The sequence below is a fragment of the Aedes albopictus genome, chromosome 3 (genome assembly GCF_035046485.1).
Source record: "Aedes albopictus strain Foshan chromosome 3, AalbF5, whole genome shotgun sequence".
Classification (NCBI taxonomy): domain Eukaryota; kingdom Metazoa; phylum Arthropoda; class Insecta; order Diptera; family Culicidae; genus Aedes; species Aedes albopictus.
In genome coordinates, this window is record NC_085138.1 from 34,411,283 (window position 1) to 34,427,329 (window position 16,047).

At 39.8% G+C, this 16,047-nt stretch overlaps 1 protein-coding gene across 1 annotated transcript in view; it reads right to left on the reverse strand.

The window, feature by feature from the left end:
* Positions 1–6,767: 6,767 nt before the first annotated feature.
* Positions 6,768–16,047, reverse strand: part of LOC109419237 (uncharacterized) — a 29,537-nt gene continuing 20,257 nt past the window's right edge. Inside the window, exons 4-6 of the mRNA XM_029867610.2 lie at positions 11,149–11,289; positions 8,418–9,528; positions 6,768–7,659 (exon numbers count right to left, since the gene is read on the reverse strand). Of these exons, the coding sequence (XP_029723470.2) occupies positions 7,200–7,659; positions 8,418–9,528; positions 11,149–11,289 (1,712 nt within the window). The 3' untranslated portion in view covers positions 6,768–7,199. The remainder of the gene's footprint in view (positions 7,660–8,417; positions 9,529–11,148; positions 11,290–16,047) is intronic.

The following is a 16,047-nucleotide window of genomic DNA, read 5'->3' on the forward strand; positions in this document are numbered from 1 at the left end:
GAAGTTATGAAGATTTTTGGAAAAGATAAAATTATCCGATAGCCAACTTTGAGCTGTTATATCTCCGGATTCAATGAGCCGATTGCAATGAAATTTTGACCATTCATGACTTATATAATGAACTCTGGAAAACATTCGACTTAACTTGAAATTTTTAACAAGCGAAAAAGTTATAGCGATTTTATTTTTTTCACGATTTTTTAGTAAATTGGTCTATTTTTAATATGCATCCCATTACTTTTTCAATTTATTGGTGGCTATGTTGTTACTTTCCTTCAAAACGCATTTATATATAGGTCAATTAGAGGGAAACTAAATGAACTATAATTTGCATCTTGAATTTTGTAACGATGTTGATGTTTTGGATAATTTGGTGTTTTATTAGAAAAATAATCCAATCGTTATAATTTTCTTCCGTGTTAAGAATATTAAGTTAAGTCAATGGTTTTTAATAGCTCATTATATAAGTCTTAAATGGTCAAAATTTCATTGCATTCGGTTCATTGAATCCGGAGATATAACAGCTCAAAGTTGGCTGTCGGATAATTTTACCTTTTTGAAAAATCTTTATTACTTCGTGAAGAATTGTCCGATCTTTTCCAAATTTTGTCCACTGATACACTACTAGTTGAAGAACTTACAGTAAAAATTTGAGAATATTTGATGCATTTTTCGAAAAGTTACACGTAATTGAAAATTTTTTGAGAAGTGAAAATTTTGCCTGTCCCGATCATTTTGTCTATCCCCTGTATAGCCTAATCGAAAGAGCTCATTTTTCTAAGTGTAACGTGATTTTATTGGATTCCAATACCTTTGTTTTGATGGTTAAATTAACAAAACAATTTTCATTTTTGTGGATAGAATGACAGTTCAATCGCTAAAGTGACAGTTCGACCCGAACAAAAAAATTTCCCCATACAAACTTTAAATGCATTTTAAAAATAGTTCCTGAACTCCGAAAATTATGAAGTTTTGGATTTCGACTAATTGTTGGGCGGTGAATCCGATTATGAAATAATCCGGATACCCCTAAAGAACCCAATTGCTCTGAAGTTCTCAACCAGCTGTATCGAACATAAAACTGTCGAATTCCATGCTACAACCTAACCTCCCGCGCTGTATTCTTGCCCTCTAGAGCCTCTCTGCACTACTCGTTGAACTTGTCACACCTCCTGCTGCATCGTCTTCCAGTAGATCAGTGGGCATGTAGGTACTCACGATAAAGTGAGAGTCCTGCAGCAGTTTCCGAGTCGCTGGGATTGTTGTCATTGGTTCTCATTCAAATTTTTCTCTTGTTGATATCTCTTCTCGTACCAGCACTTGGGAGCCTGCCCGTACAGCGACTTCTGTATACACAGTTAGGGTCTGTTCCAATTGGAGAATTAAAATTAATTTTCACTTAAACTTGACAGTTCGATAATTATTTCCTTAGGAGAACTGTCAAGTTTAAGTGACGAACTGTCAAATTTAAGTAAAAATTAATTTTAATTCGCTAATTGGAACAGACCCTTAGTAGCGTTCGGTAAATTTTACCAAAATCTCAACTGCTGAGCGTTCTGTAACGGGTTTTTAACAAAATTCTGTAAAAAAATACTTAACTGTTGAGATTTTCTATGTGTTTAGCTTGCACACTGTTCCAGCATCCACTTTGACACCGTCAGGAACTGTCATATAAATCGCCGTGTAGAAAAGCCGTCTTCTTACCCATCTGGTGTACGATCAGTCCTCTGGATTCTGGACCTTAGACATCTCTTGCGCGAGTTTTCTTGCAGCTTTGTCCCAAAGCCTCTGGGCGTAACCAATCATTATCGTCTGGCGACTCTTGGGGTCCAACTTCTTCCTCTGCTGAGCCGGGATCCACGCCATTGCTTTACACTCCAAATATCTTTACCTTGCTGATGTCCGGTTTCACACTCGTCCATCCTTCGGCTAGGGTTACGTTTCCGACCAATCCCATCGTAGGACAACGATTCAGCAGATACGTCGCAGTCAGAGCCACCTCCGACCACATATTCTTCGGAACCTTCGAATCTATTAGCATGAATCTTACTTTTTCAACAAAAGTCAGGTTGAAATGTTCAGCAGCTCCGTTTTGCTGTGGGGAGTATGCCACCGTAGGTTGAACTTGAATGCCTCGCTTCTTGTAGTAGTCCCGATGCTCAGTCGAAAAATATTCACGGCCTTGATCCACTGTGAGCTTGCTAATTCGTGACTGCCACTGGGTGACAGCCATAGCTTCATACTCCTTGAAACAAAGAAATAACTCTGAGTTGATCATGTAGATTATGGCGAAGTGTGTCCAGCCATCTATGAACGATACGAAGCATCGCGCTATGCCCAAGGCTGGCGGATCTATGAAGCCAAACACATCGGAATGAATTCATTACACCATCGAACGGTTTCCGACGTTGATTTGCCATCGCACACGTATCGCAGAATCCGATGCCTTTAAGTTTCTAAACAAATCCGGTGGTCATTCCGTGCTTCATGAGAATGTTCATGGCTTGTTGGCTTGCATGTCCCAAACGGCGATGCCACAACTTACTTGTTTCGGCATTAGCTTCGGCATTGAATTGGCTTGACCCTTCGATCCAACTTCAAATCCTTACTGGTACAGCTTGCCACTCCAATTAGATTTCCGTCCTTCCTGAACTCCGCATGATCTGGACCTCCACGACCAGTGAATAAAACTTCAACTCCGGCCTGCGAGAGCTTCTTGACCGAGAGTAGGTTTTCCCGCAAATCCGATAGGAGCACAATATTCTGAATATGGAATTCGATTCCTTTGTTCGACATACCTTATATTTCCAGACCGGCTTTACATCGTTTTTGTCCGCATCGTTAATGAATGGATCCTTCAAATTTCGCATGGACTTCAGATGAATCCCTATCATTCACAAGTCAACACAAAATCGGATCTTCCCGGCTTCGATCTTCTTCTCGTCGCTGTTTGCCATGAACGTGACCGCCTTATTGCCAACAGCTGCATTTGCGATACCTTCCGGTTTCTTCACGCGGCAGTCTTTCGCTTCATATGCCCGCTTTTTCCGCACCGGTGGCACTTGCCAGCAAACTTCTTTGGGTTCTCCCAGGGGTTCTTCTTAGTATCGCCTACGAACGCCGCTCCGATATCTTCACCCGAGTCATTTAGGCGGTCTGTCCGCTTGCTCTCTTCAGCCAGCAACCGCTGCTTGATTGTCTCCAGCTTCAGGTCCTTTTCCTCCAGATTCTCGAGTGCCGTCGTAGCTATCAGGTAGAGTGAGGAATACATAATTGGGCTAAATAAAAAGAAAATCGGGTTAAGTACGGTTCCTTTGAATTCCACTAAGAATTTGCATCCTTTGACAGATACGTATTTCGACCTCAACTGTAAGGTCGTCTTCAGTGTCTTGTACCTGAGTCGAGTTATCTGTCAAAGGATGCAAATTCTTAGTGGAATTCAAAGGAACCGTACTTAACCCGATTTTCTTTTTATTTACAGATATTCCCCTAACAAGCCCAGGTTAATAATCATAATTGGGCTACCAAATCACCTTCCTCTATCTTGGTTCCAGCGGACATGAGTTGCCGGAATAAGTCATCGAACACGTTGAAATGGACTTGCATGGACGTTCCCTCCTCCTTACGCAGCCGAGCCAACTGCTTCCTCAGCAACGTTTGGCTTGAAACAGATCGCTCCGCAAAGGTTTCTTGCAGAGCCTTTCACATATCAGATGCCGTTTCCTTCTCCCGGACAATTTCAAGAATTTCAACCGCAACGAATCCTTCAAGCACCGACTTGGCCTTCATGTCCGTATGCTCCCATTTCGCTCTTGCTGCATCGCCTACAGCTGGGGCTTTTTCCGTCAGCACCGAGGAAACTTTCACTGGATCCAAATCTTGACACGGAAACGCCAGTTTTCGTAATTCGGCCCCCGCACACTGTTGCGGATGGCCCAAAAACGTGATCGAAATTGTTTTGACCATGAAAACATGATTTTTGATCTTTGGTGTCTTCGGCAAAGTTTTTCTATAAAATAAGCCCTAATTTATGGAAACATCAGTTTTGTGATCAATCCCCCTAAAAGTGAGAAACGATTTCTATATTTTTTATTTGTAAACTAAAAAAATATGTTCGTTCAGAGAAGTTGTAGACAATTTTACTAGAAATAACTTTGCCGAATATATAATATTTCTATCTTTTGATTGTTTTGCCTTAAACGCGTAACTTTCTTGAAGAAAGTATATATCTATCTCTCATATTTATCATGCGATTGAAAATTTTACTTTAAAAAATGCTTATGTTTAACATGTTTTATCTACTGCAAATATAGCCTGTTTTAGCCTGATTTCGCCTGTATATTAAAATTCACATACTAGAAATGACTATCATTATAAAATGTGCCATTGCAAAATTATCAAGATATCAAAAAATGTACTTAGTGTTTTTCTTACATGATTTCCCCACATGAACACGCAAAAATGTTTTCACAAAATTGCTTGGAAGTGCATCAGATGACTTTCCCATAAAATTTAAGTTTTTTTTTTTCAGATAATACGATAAGTCTCTTATCTGTTAATATTAAAACAGATCTAAAACTTATCTGTTAATATTAACACATATCATTGATTACTGTCATCATTACATGTATTGCTTCCAGTTACTGTATAGATGTTTTTTTTTCTGTCCGAGGAAGCAGAAGAGTCACGGAACAAAGACATCAGAAATTACAGAGAGGATCATACACATAAGTTTTCAAGAATCCAAACTAACACAGATCTCTTACATCGATGCTGATCCCATCTGATCCCATAATAAGGAATATTAACGCTAACGCAGAGGTATATTCGGTCTGATGTGGATACAAACGATTGCAATCATCACTTGCTTTCCCTTCCCCACATTGACCTGCAACCTGACGTAGCAGGCGCCATTGTCACCTAAAAAAGAAGATCACCAACGCTCACAGCCTCACACACTGAAGATGCCTGCTAGTCCCCGATAGATAATCTCATTGGTTCCTTGTGTGAGTGTAGGTAGCTGGTCTGGCGATACTGGAGTAGCATCTACGGGCAGTAGCATCAATCAAGCTCAAGCTATTGTGTTATAATCGGATCAAAATAATAACAAAACGTGGTATGCATATTAGTTCCAATATAACTAGTTTCTATCATAACTTGATACAACTTTGTAACAATTCTATTTGAATGTCAAAGAATTAAATCTAAAGTATATCATGATTAGTTATAAAACAACATTTATATTATTATGTGATATAATTGTGTTATAATATTTTCAAACTCCAAAGATATCACACAGAATTACAACACATTGAGTTAGAAATATCAGAATTTGTTATAATTGTGTTGCATTTTTGTTAGAATTTTCTAGTCTGGAGGACTACACCGACATCCTCGACCCAGTAAATACGGTACGGAATCTCGTCGATTACGTTGAGGAGCTGTACTCGAGCAGAAGAAAAGAACAACTGCATAATAAAATATGTCCTTTAGACTTAATAACTGTATAATGGAATCCGTATTTTTTATGTTATTAGCATAACATATTATGTTATAAACTTGTCAACAAATATCATAACAAAAAAATGTTCCTGGAAGACTAATCCAATAACATGTTTTGTTAGACCAATTACAACCTAATAACAGGAAATTAGTGAACTTGTTACTGTTGTGTTATCGTTCATCACATATTTGTACATTCTCTATAATAGAATAATAACTAAACTAGTTCTACAACAAAATATATTATTGAAATGTTATTTTGCGGATATATCCCAATAACTTGAACATAACAAAATAAGATTGCCCAACAAAACATGTTATTTAAAAGAAATATTTTAATTACAAATTATGATTTAAAAACAGGCTATGTGATTCTGTTGTTATCAATTTGCTATTCTCCTCTGCTCGGGTAGCGGTGATAATATACATCCTAGCCTAACTCCAGTGGCGACCCGGATGGGATCGGACAAGACACCGTTGTTCAGTACTCTGCACGAATATGCCTCGTACTGAGCTTCAATGAAGCCGATGATTTTATCAGTGATATCATTGCGTCTGAGAGCTCCCCACATATTTTCGTGAGTAGGACGGTCGAAAGCTTTTTCGTAAACATTGAACATCAGGTAGAGACACTGGCGTAGCCACGGGGGGGGGGGGGGGGTTAGGGTTAAACCCCCCCCCCCCCCCCCAGAGCCAAAATTTGTAGAACAAATTTTCAGTATAAAACGCTTTGCGGTGAAAAAATTTTTCGGCTGCGCCGCTATTTTCAAACCACGAATACAATTGCTCATTACTGTTGTTATCTGTAGGTGTCAAATCAAAAAAGCTATCATTGACCGTTTAAAACCGCTGCCAGAGACAATTTCTGGCTACGCCACTGGTTAGAGAGATTCTTGGAATTCTTTTATTTTATTTCGTAGATTATACGAAGCGTGACATGATGGTTCACAGAGGATCATCCGGCACGGAATCCCGGAATCGAAAAGTACCTGTACATAATTAAACTCGTTCTAAACCAGCGGCTTCTTAAAAGGAACTCGATTGATGTTGATTGGGGATAGTATTCCTGATTGCGTGGTTTCCCTCTTTCTTTGCGCTTCGGCTCTGAAAACGATATTTTCTACAGCGATCATACAGCCGTTGTATTCCTCTTTTGCTTCTCAGAAGAGGAATACAACGAGGATAGGCTTGACAAAAATTCTACCAAGACGAAGTACACGGTAGCGAGTAGAGACAGAGGCAGTCCTAATGTTAGTATGCCGAGATAATTATTGACGAATTTTTGTAGAATTTGTGTTTCTTGGAACACTCATGACATTAGATAAAGATATTTTCCCTTGTTTAGAAATAATACTGGCCAAATCCTTTTTAGATTTCTTCATTAGAAAAGTCTACCGTTCGTTCCGTTTTCGTAATGAATCAACCATTTATTTATTTCCATCTAAACACAACATCAGTTTTATTCAAATCACAACACATATGTTATTGACGTTTTCGACTGTTGGTAGATATGTACGTGTACGTATATATGGCACCATAGTATTCAAACATTTATCATCTATCGTACCTGGGTTTACTGATATGCAAGCTCGGAATTCCATGTGGGTTTTATAAATGCTATAATGGATTGTTAACTTTCTTTTGAACATTCTAAATGACGCGCGAATCGAACAATGGCAGTTCATAAATTGTATTTCTTAAACAGCAGTCCCATTGACGTAGTCGTATTGTTGCTGCAGTGGCTGCTGGGAACCGTGGTTGAGAAACAGTTGCGAGTGGGACTTGCGACGTTCCCGCTCGATTTTGTCCAGATCGAAAATTGGCGAAACTTTGCCGGAGAATACCGCCGGAGGTGCCGTTTTCGGTGGGACGTAGTTGAACGGCGGTGGACCGACGACGCTCGGATGTTGAATCCGGGCGTATTGAGGAGGCGGAGGCGGAGGTTGGTACGAACTCAAATCGCCAATACTGTGGTGACCTTGGGCTGACGATGGCCTTACGGTGTAGTCCACGTAAGAGGGTGACGATGGAACGTGAAGATACTGTTGTTGCATGGTCGTGAAATCGTTGGTCGATTTTGGGATGTATTTTGGCCACTTTGATGCGTGATGATATGGTGAAGAAGACGCGTCCAGGTTGTTCTGCGATAAGTTCAATCTGAAAGTTAGGAGGAATCGGTGTTTTAGATTTAAGAAAATACTCTTCTTAGCGATAATCGTATATATATTTGGTTTGGTACCGTGAGGTCGCCATTCACCGCTCATTTTAGGTCAATCATACAAAAATGGTCAGATGTTAGTAAAGTATCGTAACAAAAGTAAATGTAACATGCTGCCACATTTAAAAACTTTCATTTCACCATGTTTTTATATGAGTGTACCTGAAATCACGTTCTCGAAAAATATTTCTCACACTGCGCTGCAGGACAGCATGGGAACTGTTCAGGGCAAACAGTGGAAAAAATATCCAACAGGTAAAACCCGTTAAAGATTCCATTTTGACAAAACAGGATGAACTAAACGTCATGAATCATCAATACTTTAGTAAATAAAAGTTATTTTATTTTTATAAATGAATAGTTTCTGTGATTCCATGAAAAAATAATCCAGTGAGCGGTGAATGGATCCATTATGAGCGGTGAATGGATGCATGAGCGGTAATAGGAGCCAAGAGATTACACATTTGAATTTTTATTTTTTCGGCTGTAAACATATTTTACAATCGTTTTATATTTTTCCTATAATAACAACATAATTGTTGAGTTTTTAACGTAAACCAAAGTGCAATATTCGCAAACGTCGATTTTTAATGTCATATACTTTACGAAAATGCCGTTAAATGAGCGGTGAATGGCGACCTCACGGTACTTAGGTGTTCGAGAAAGACATGAATGCATTATACGAGAAGCATCCTACCTGATGGGTTCCAACAATCCACTGGCAGAAATTCTTCGATTCCACGACCCGTGATGGTCTCCCAAGTCGTCCAAGCTATTGAAACCACCGCGTTCATCAGCCAGCGTATGCTGCGTCAGTAGATTGTGATGTTTCTTCATAAAATTCCTCGGCAGTGTCTGTCTCATATCGTAGGTCAATCTTGGACATTCTTCACCGTACGCCCGATCCAACGAATTATCCGACCTTATTCTCTGTCGTCTCTCCAGCGCATCCACGCTCACCGATGCCCCCAACATCGAATTTCTCCTCCTGCGCTTAAACTTGTCATCGTCGCTGTTGTTCCCCTCGATTACAAACACATTCTGGAACCCATCCTGATCCTTCCCGTCGTCTTCGATGTAGTAGATGTTCTTCGGTTTCGGTCTCGGTCCTACCTTCTTGCAGAACTCGTTGAACAACTTCTCCTTGGACAGCTCCTTCGTAAGATACTGCTTGGATATTCCGCATATATTCTTCAAATTCTCCTCGCTCTTCTCGTCCGTTTCGCTTCTCGGGTCATCCATCAGCACTATATCGGTGGTGGTGGAGACGCTTCTCGTGAGCTTCCCGGAATCCAACGCCAGCTCAATCCGGGACGTTGCCGAGATGTCCGCCGGCGGTGATGTTGCCGTAGCCGTACTCCTCATTTCCGGCGCCGGTTCCGTGTAGAGTTCATTCAAGCTTTTTACCAAATTATTGCTACGGTCGCGATGATACCGATGCACTGCGCAGTCATCGATGCTTTCGAAGTAGAACCGTGGTCGCGTACCGTTGGACATTCCGTAGTCCATTGCAGCCTTGGATTTCTCCTTTTTGGGCGTGATGCTGTAGTAGTTGGCACTCAGATTCTGGTAGGTGGGATAGATTTGCGAACGAGCAAGTTGCGCTTGGTGCAGGTTGGAGTAGATTAGAACGTTAAAGATTCCGGACAGTTCCGTGATGACGAAGCCGAACACGTACAGGAGGAAGCTTTGGCCGTAGCGAAAGGTGAAGAGTGGTGCTTGCAGGGATGATCGAGGCCGTAGTTTGTAACCGATTTCCGCTTTGAGGATCGAGATGAACATTATCAGTCCGATTAGCATGAGGAGACCTGAAGGATTAGGAAAAAAAACAAACTTGTGATAAATCGATAATGCTTAACCCTTTTGGAGACGAAGACGGAGAAACGGCTGTATAAATTCACACATTCAATAAAACAGACAAAGTTGTTGCAAATTGAGTCCTCTATTAAGGAAAAATATGGGAATATTTGTATTTGAGACTTTTTTGTCAACCTAGAACATCCTAAACACCATGACGTTTGGAGAAACAGTTTGGATGACCTAGGATATCCCGACTGTTCTGATACTGCCTATTGTACATTCAGAAGGCTTACTATGCATGATAGATTACAAATCGTAGCTTTGTATAATGAAAGAAGTTATTGTTACACCCGTAGGCTTTAGGATCTAAACTTAAAAACAGTTTGGTTGACCTAGGATATCCCGACTGATCTGATACTGCCTATTGTACTTTCAGAAGACTTACTGGACATGATAGATTACAAATCGTAGCTTACACCCGTACATGTTAGGATCTAAATTCAACAACAGTTTGGATGACCTAGGATATCCCGACTGATCTGATACTGTCTATTGAAATTTCAGAAGACTTACTGGACATGATAGATTACAAATCGTAGCTTTATATAATGAAAGAAGTTACCTTTACACCCGTAGACTTTAGGATCTAAACTCAAGAACAGTTTTGATGACCTAGGATATAACGGCTGGTCTGATATTGTATAGAAATCTTTCAGAAGACTTACTGGACATGATTAATTACAAATCATAGCTTTGTATAATACAAGAAGTTACCGTTACACTCGTAGACTTTAGAATTCAAACTCAAGAACAGTTTGGATGACCTAGGAAACCCCGACTGATACTGTCTATTGAACTTTCAGAAGACTCACTGGATATAATAGATTACAAATCATAACTTTGTATAATGACAGAAGTTACCGTTACACCCGTATAATTTAAGATCTAAACTCAAGAACAGTTTGGATGACCTAGGATATCCCGACTGATCTGATACTGTCTATTAACCTTTCAGAAGACTTACTGGACATGATAGATTACAAATAATAACTTTATATAATGAAAGAAGTTACCATTACACCCGCAGACTTTAGGATCCAAACTCAAGAATAGTTTGGATGTCCAGATATTCAGGATATCCAGAAAAAATATTCTTCCTGATATTTTACCGTTTTTATGCTATTGACCGCAAAACTACAGAAAAACGTAGAAAAAACTCCATAATAACGCTTGGAAAAATTTAGGCTTCAAAGGGTTAAAGAACAAGTTCGAAATTGTTCAGAAGTTCCTATATGGGGAGTTTTTCCGGAGAAATTCACACTTTGAAAATAAGTTTTTAAATTTGTCCTTCAGAGTTTTATATTTCGGGTTTTTCTTTTCGATCTTCAAACTGTTCGACTTTTTGAAATTCGACCTTTCCAATGAATTTCTTTACAAATCCAGGGACGAATTATGCAATGATTTTTGAAATGAGTGCCGGATAAGGTATATTAAGATTTTAATCCGAATTTCTGTAATATCTATACAAGAATTTTTTGACTCTTTATCAAAAGGGCTCAAATCAATGCTCTATCCAACTTTAAGTCAACGAACAATAAAAACACATCAATACAATACACTACAATTACCTGATATTATAAATAACACTCCGGACACGAAGTAACAGATTTTGTGCCTCGATGAGCACATGGCCAGCAGGAAGAGCACATAGCTGATGACCAGCACCACGTTCGATACCAGGAAGAATGGCGACGAATGGGTCACGGTATCTGTGAATTAGAGCGGATCTGAATTAAAGCAGGAAGAGCTTACACCTACATACGGGAGAGGAGAGGGTCTGGGGCCGACGCAGGGGGTCTATTTTTAAAGGTGTGATTTTGATTCGGTTCCGGTGTGTGTACGATGCTACCTACTATCTGTTTTGCTTTTCCCGTGAATGAAACTATCCTGAAGGCTCTGGCTGCTGGGTCGTATCTACGATGCGTAACGAATTTCCCAGCTCTGCTTAACCTAATTTTGCAAGAGGGGAACACATTTTCTCACACCTTAATTCATTCATGTGTGGATCACACGTTGCGATGTAGACCATTCCGGTCATTTTAAACATATACACTCCCGTTCAAAAGTTTGGGGTCACCCCCTCAAAACATGTCATTTTTTTAGGCCCATATCTCGGCCAATTTGCGTCCGATTTCAAAACCCTAGTTTTCATTCAAAAGATAATAAGTCAAAGAAACTTTGAACATGATTTAAAAGAAACTTTTTCAAAAAATTTTCTATGTAAACTTAACCTAAAGTTGTCAAATTTAAAAAAAAATGAATATAAACTTACGGCAGTGTCGCTGGAAATTGGGTCGACCAAATTTTAAGATGAGAGCAGTAATATGACCCATTTTCTATTAGCTTTCAACTGCTTTTTACAGAACTTAGCTAAACAATCTAGAAAAAAGTTATTAAGTAAATTAATCCTTGATGTCATCGACCAAAAGTTTGGGGTCACCCCTCAATATGATGTATCGGCCAAAAGTTTGGGGTCACTTTCGTAAAACATGGAAAAGTGATTTGGTGATATCTTCGTCATCTATAGTTCAATTTTAATTTTTTTTTCAATTTTAATTATTTTTTTTCCTAGCAAATTTAAGTAAAAAAAAACTACCGGCTAACGTTTTCAGACTTTTTATGTTGTGTTGTTTACAATTTTATCCAATTATTTTACTACAAGGAGCTACCAATAGCACCACTATTGGTACATTTACCCTAATGATACACCAGTAGCGTTAAATCAGCATAGCGTCGGACTCTCGAAAGGTTTTTTCCGAAAATTTAAACAAGCATACTATATCCCCTGAAGAATTTCTCCAGGAACTCCCAAAGGAATGCACGAAATCCTCCCAGGTATTTAGTCAAGAATTATTTCAGAAATTCAGAAATTTTCTCCGTGGATTCCTTCAGAAAATTTCTCCGAGAATGCCTCCATCAATTGCTCCGTGATTTCTTTCAGGAATTCCTCCAGAAGTTTCTCCAGAGTTCCTTCAAGAATTTCTCAAGAAATATTCCCAGTAAGTTCCTCCAAAAGCTGCCGCAGGAGGTCGTCTGGGAATTCCTCCGAAAATTTCTCCGGAAAATTCTCCAGAAATTCCACAGAGAATTCCTCCAGGAAATTCCTCCAAAATTTCCTCCCAAAATTCTCCCGGGTGTTGCTTCAGAAATTTCTCCAGGAATTCTCCCGGAAAGTTTCTTCGGGAGTTCATCCAGGAAGTCCTCAGGGAATCCCACCGACAATTACTCAGGGAGTTCTTCCACGATTTTCTCTAGGAACCCTTCCAGGAGCTCCTCTAGGAATTTTCCCACGAAATTCCACCGGGAATTCCTCCCTTTGATTCAATTCCTATTTACACCCTTTTGGGCCCAGTGTTGAACATTGAAGACGACGGTACGGTTCAATATTTGCGCGGGAGCGGTTAGTGATAGTTGGGTTCAAGAAGGTAAAATGAACTTGCTCGGGGTTGCTGCTTGACAAATGTATAAGGTCTGGCTTCAGCAACTGCGAACATATTCATCCTTCTTCACTGAACAGAACATTTTATTCCATGTTTGTTAATGTTACTGCTACCTTTCTTGCTTATAAGGGATCACCGTATTTTTTCTTCTCTTTTCAGAGAGCGAGTAATGGCGCTTAAGCCTAGGCTTTTGAGTCAGGATATAAGACGTAAATACCTATGTTCCATCTCAGGACGAAGCTGCAATGGAGTGACATTAACTTTCTTAGCAACGTCACTTCCAACGTTTTTGTGTCACACTATGTATAATACATATTATACGGAGTGGCTGACGAGATGTCGCCGCTCTCTGGTTTTAATTGTATTCAATGACGCTGCACAGTAGGCCTGGCCGCTTCAATACTTGTAATGCATCTTCGATACATTCCAAGTATTGATAATGACAAGAGAAATAAAGAAGTAGGGTAAGTGTACCAATTATGGCACTACCTAAGGAAAGCTATTGAGACAAAAATAACGAGAAGACCAACGAATGTCATCAATAAGTTAAAAGACAGCTTAGTTTCCATATTTAATAGGAAAAATATAGAAACGGAGCCAAAACTACTTTTATTATTGATTACAGCGTGTGCCAATGATAGGAATCCTGTACCAGTTATGATTATATTTTTTAACTTTGGTTCCTTTTCGCACTATTTGCATGCATTCCTTATGGGGTTAGCCATAACTGGTACACTATGGCGAAAAAAGGGGCAAGGAAGCCGAAATTTTAAGGAAAATGATTTATTTCTCCCATGATTTGAGCAAAAAGTGGAGTTTAAAAGAGTGCGACTATCTTTTGTGAAAGTGATCTGTTGTTCACAATTTTTTTCTTGTTGATGTACTTCGTTAAAGGGTGAAAATTAACTATGGCGAATAATTGGTACTATAGCCATAATTGGTACACTTACCCTAGTCGATTCTATCATTTTCCAGGATTCTTCCAAGTGATAGCTGTGTATGTGTAGACTAGACTAGACTAGAAATTCCACCGGGAATTCCTCCAAAAGCTCCTGCAAGAGTTCCTCCGGAAATTCCTACGAGAATTCCTTCGGAAAATCCTCCGCGAATTCATTCAGTAATTTCCTCAGGAACATCCTCCAAAATTTCCTCCAGGAGTTCCTATGAAAATTTCTTCGGGCGTTCCTTTAGAAATTCCTCCAGAAGTTCTTCAAGGAGGACCTGTAGGATTTCCTCCGGGAGTTCCCCCAGGAAGTTTTTCTGGTCAGTTTCAGGGAGGAACTCCTGGAGAAACTTCCGGCGGAATTCCTGGAAGAATTTCACAGAGACAGCGAGGATAGGCTTGACGATTATACTATACCAATACGAAGTACATGATAGCGGGTAGAGACAGAGGCAGGCCTAGTGGTGTTAGTGCTGAGGTAGTGGGGATGTGTTTGAAGTTCTTGAAGAATTGGTTGGAACACTTGTGACATGTAACAATGATGTTTCCCGTGCAGTGAAAATGCGTATTTGCGTAAAGAAATTCGCTCTACATAACTCGCAGATTCTTCCGGTTGCCCTCTACGGTCACGAGGCGTGGACGTTAAAGGAGGTAGACCGAGAAGCTTTCGCAGTTTTCGAGCGCAAAGTGCTGCGGACAATTCTAGTCCCGGGCTTGGTGGCCTAGTGACTACCGCTTCTGATTCGTATGCAAAAGGTCCTGGGTTCAATCCCTGGCTCGTCCCTTTCCTGCTACTTTGTATCTTTCTATATACTTTCTCCCTTCTCTCTACATATACAACTCATGTATATTCACTAGCGTGGTTCAAAAAATCGTTTTTGCTCCACACCGCTTATTCGATTCGTAACCAGATTCTATGCCTTCTCACAAAATTTAAGCTTATTTGGTTGAAAATTGAGACTGCACAAGCCTTTCAAAGTTTGTATGGGAATTACTATGGGAAAACGATGTTTTTCATTCAATCGACCGTAGTATTTCCCCAAATTCCCTAGAGCGTTAGGTGACCTTTGGTACTTCTAGGTTACTCTATCAGCTACAACTTTGCCAAAGACCGCATTCAAATTGCATGCCTCATTAATTAGTTACCGATTTTTATCCAGAATCGAAATCTTTACTCATGATGGTTAAACTAATCGGTGGGCATCACTGCATTTTGCAGTGAAACATAGTAGCCATGATTTCAGTGTGCTATCTTTGGCGCCATATGCAGCAATGTTGCCTGCTGGGAAGCTGGAGGATCATTGCTAAAGTTTGTCCAGTTGGATACAAATCGATAACTATTTAATGAGGCGTCCGATTTGAATGCGGTCTTCAGCAAAGTTGTAGCTGATAGAGTAATCTAGAAGTACCAAGGGTCAACTAATCCTCTAGGGTACTTGGGGAAATGCTATGGTCGATTGAATGAAAAACATCGTTTTTCCATAGTAATTCCCATACAAACTTTGAAGGGCTTGTGCAGTCTCAATTTTCAACCAAATGAGCTCAAATTTTGTGAGAAGGCATAGAATCTGGTTACGAATCGAATAAGCGGTGTGGAGCAAAAACGATTTTTTGAACCACGCTAATATTCACATGTTCATATCCATCGCTAGAATAGAAATGGGTTGAAAAAGTCATATCCCTTCCTTCCAAACTTTCACAGCATAGTGTCAATCTATCAGATAACGCGTTCAAGTTATGCAATCAAGCGAACTGTGTTGCACACCATCAGAATAATAAAACACACAATTCTATCACCCTACCCTGGCATCCACACACCAATGCGTGAACCCTGTGCCAACAAAATCCCACCAACACTCCGACATCCGCATGAATTTGTGCATTCATCACTTCCTTCCCTTTCCCCACATTGACCGGTATCCTGACGTGGCAGGCGTCATGGTCGCCTAAAAATAGAAGTTTTAACTTGATGATTTTGTGGCTATATCGGTCTCTTTCTACTCATAAGTATAAGGGAGTAGAGATCAAAGTGGATAATGAAATGATAGATATGATAGAATTCGCTAGGTAGCGAACAAGTGTGA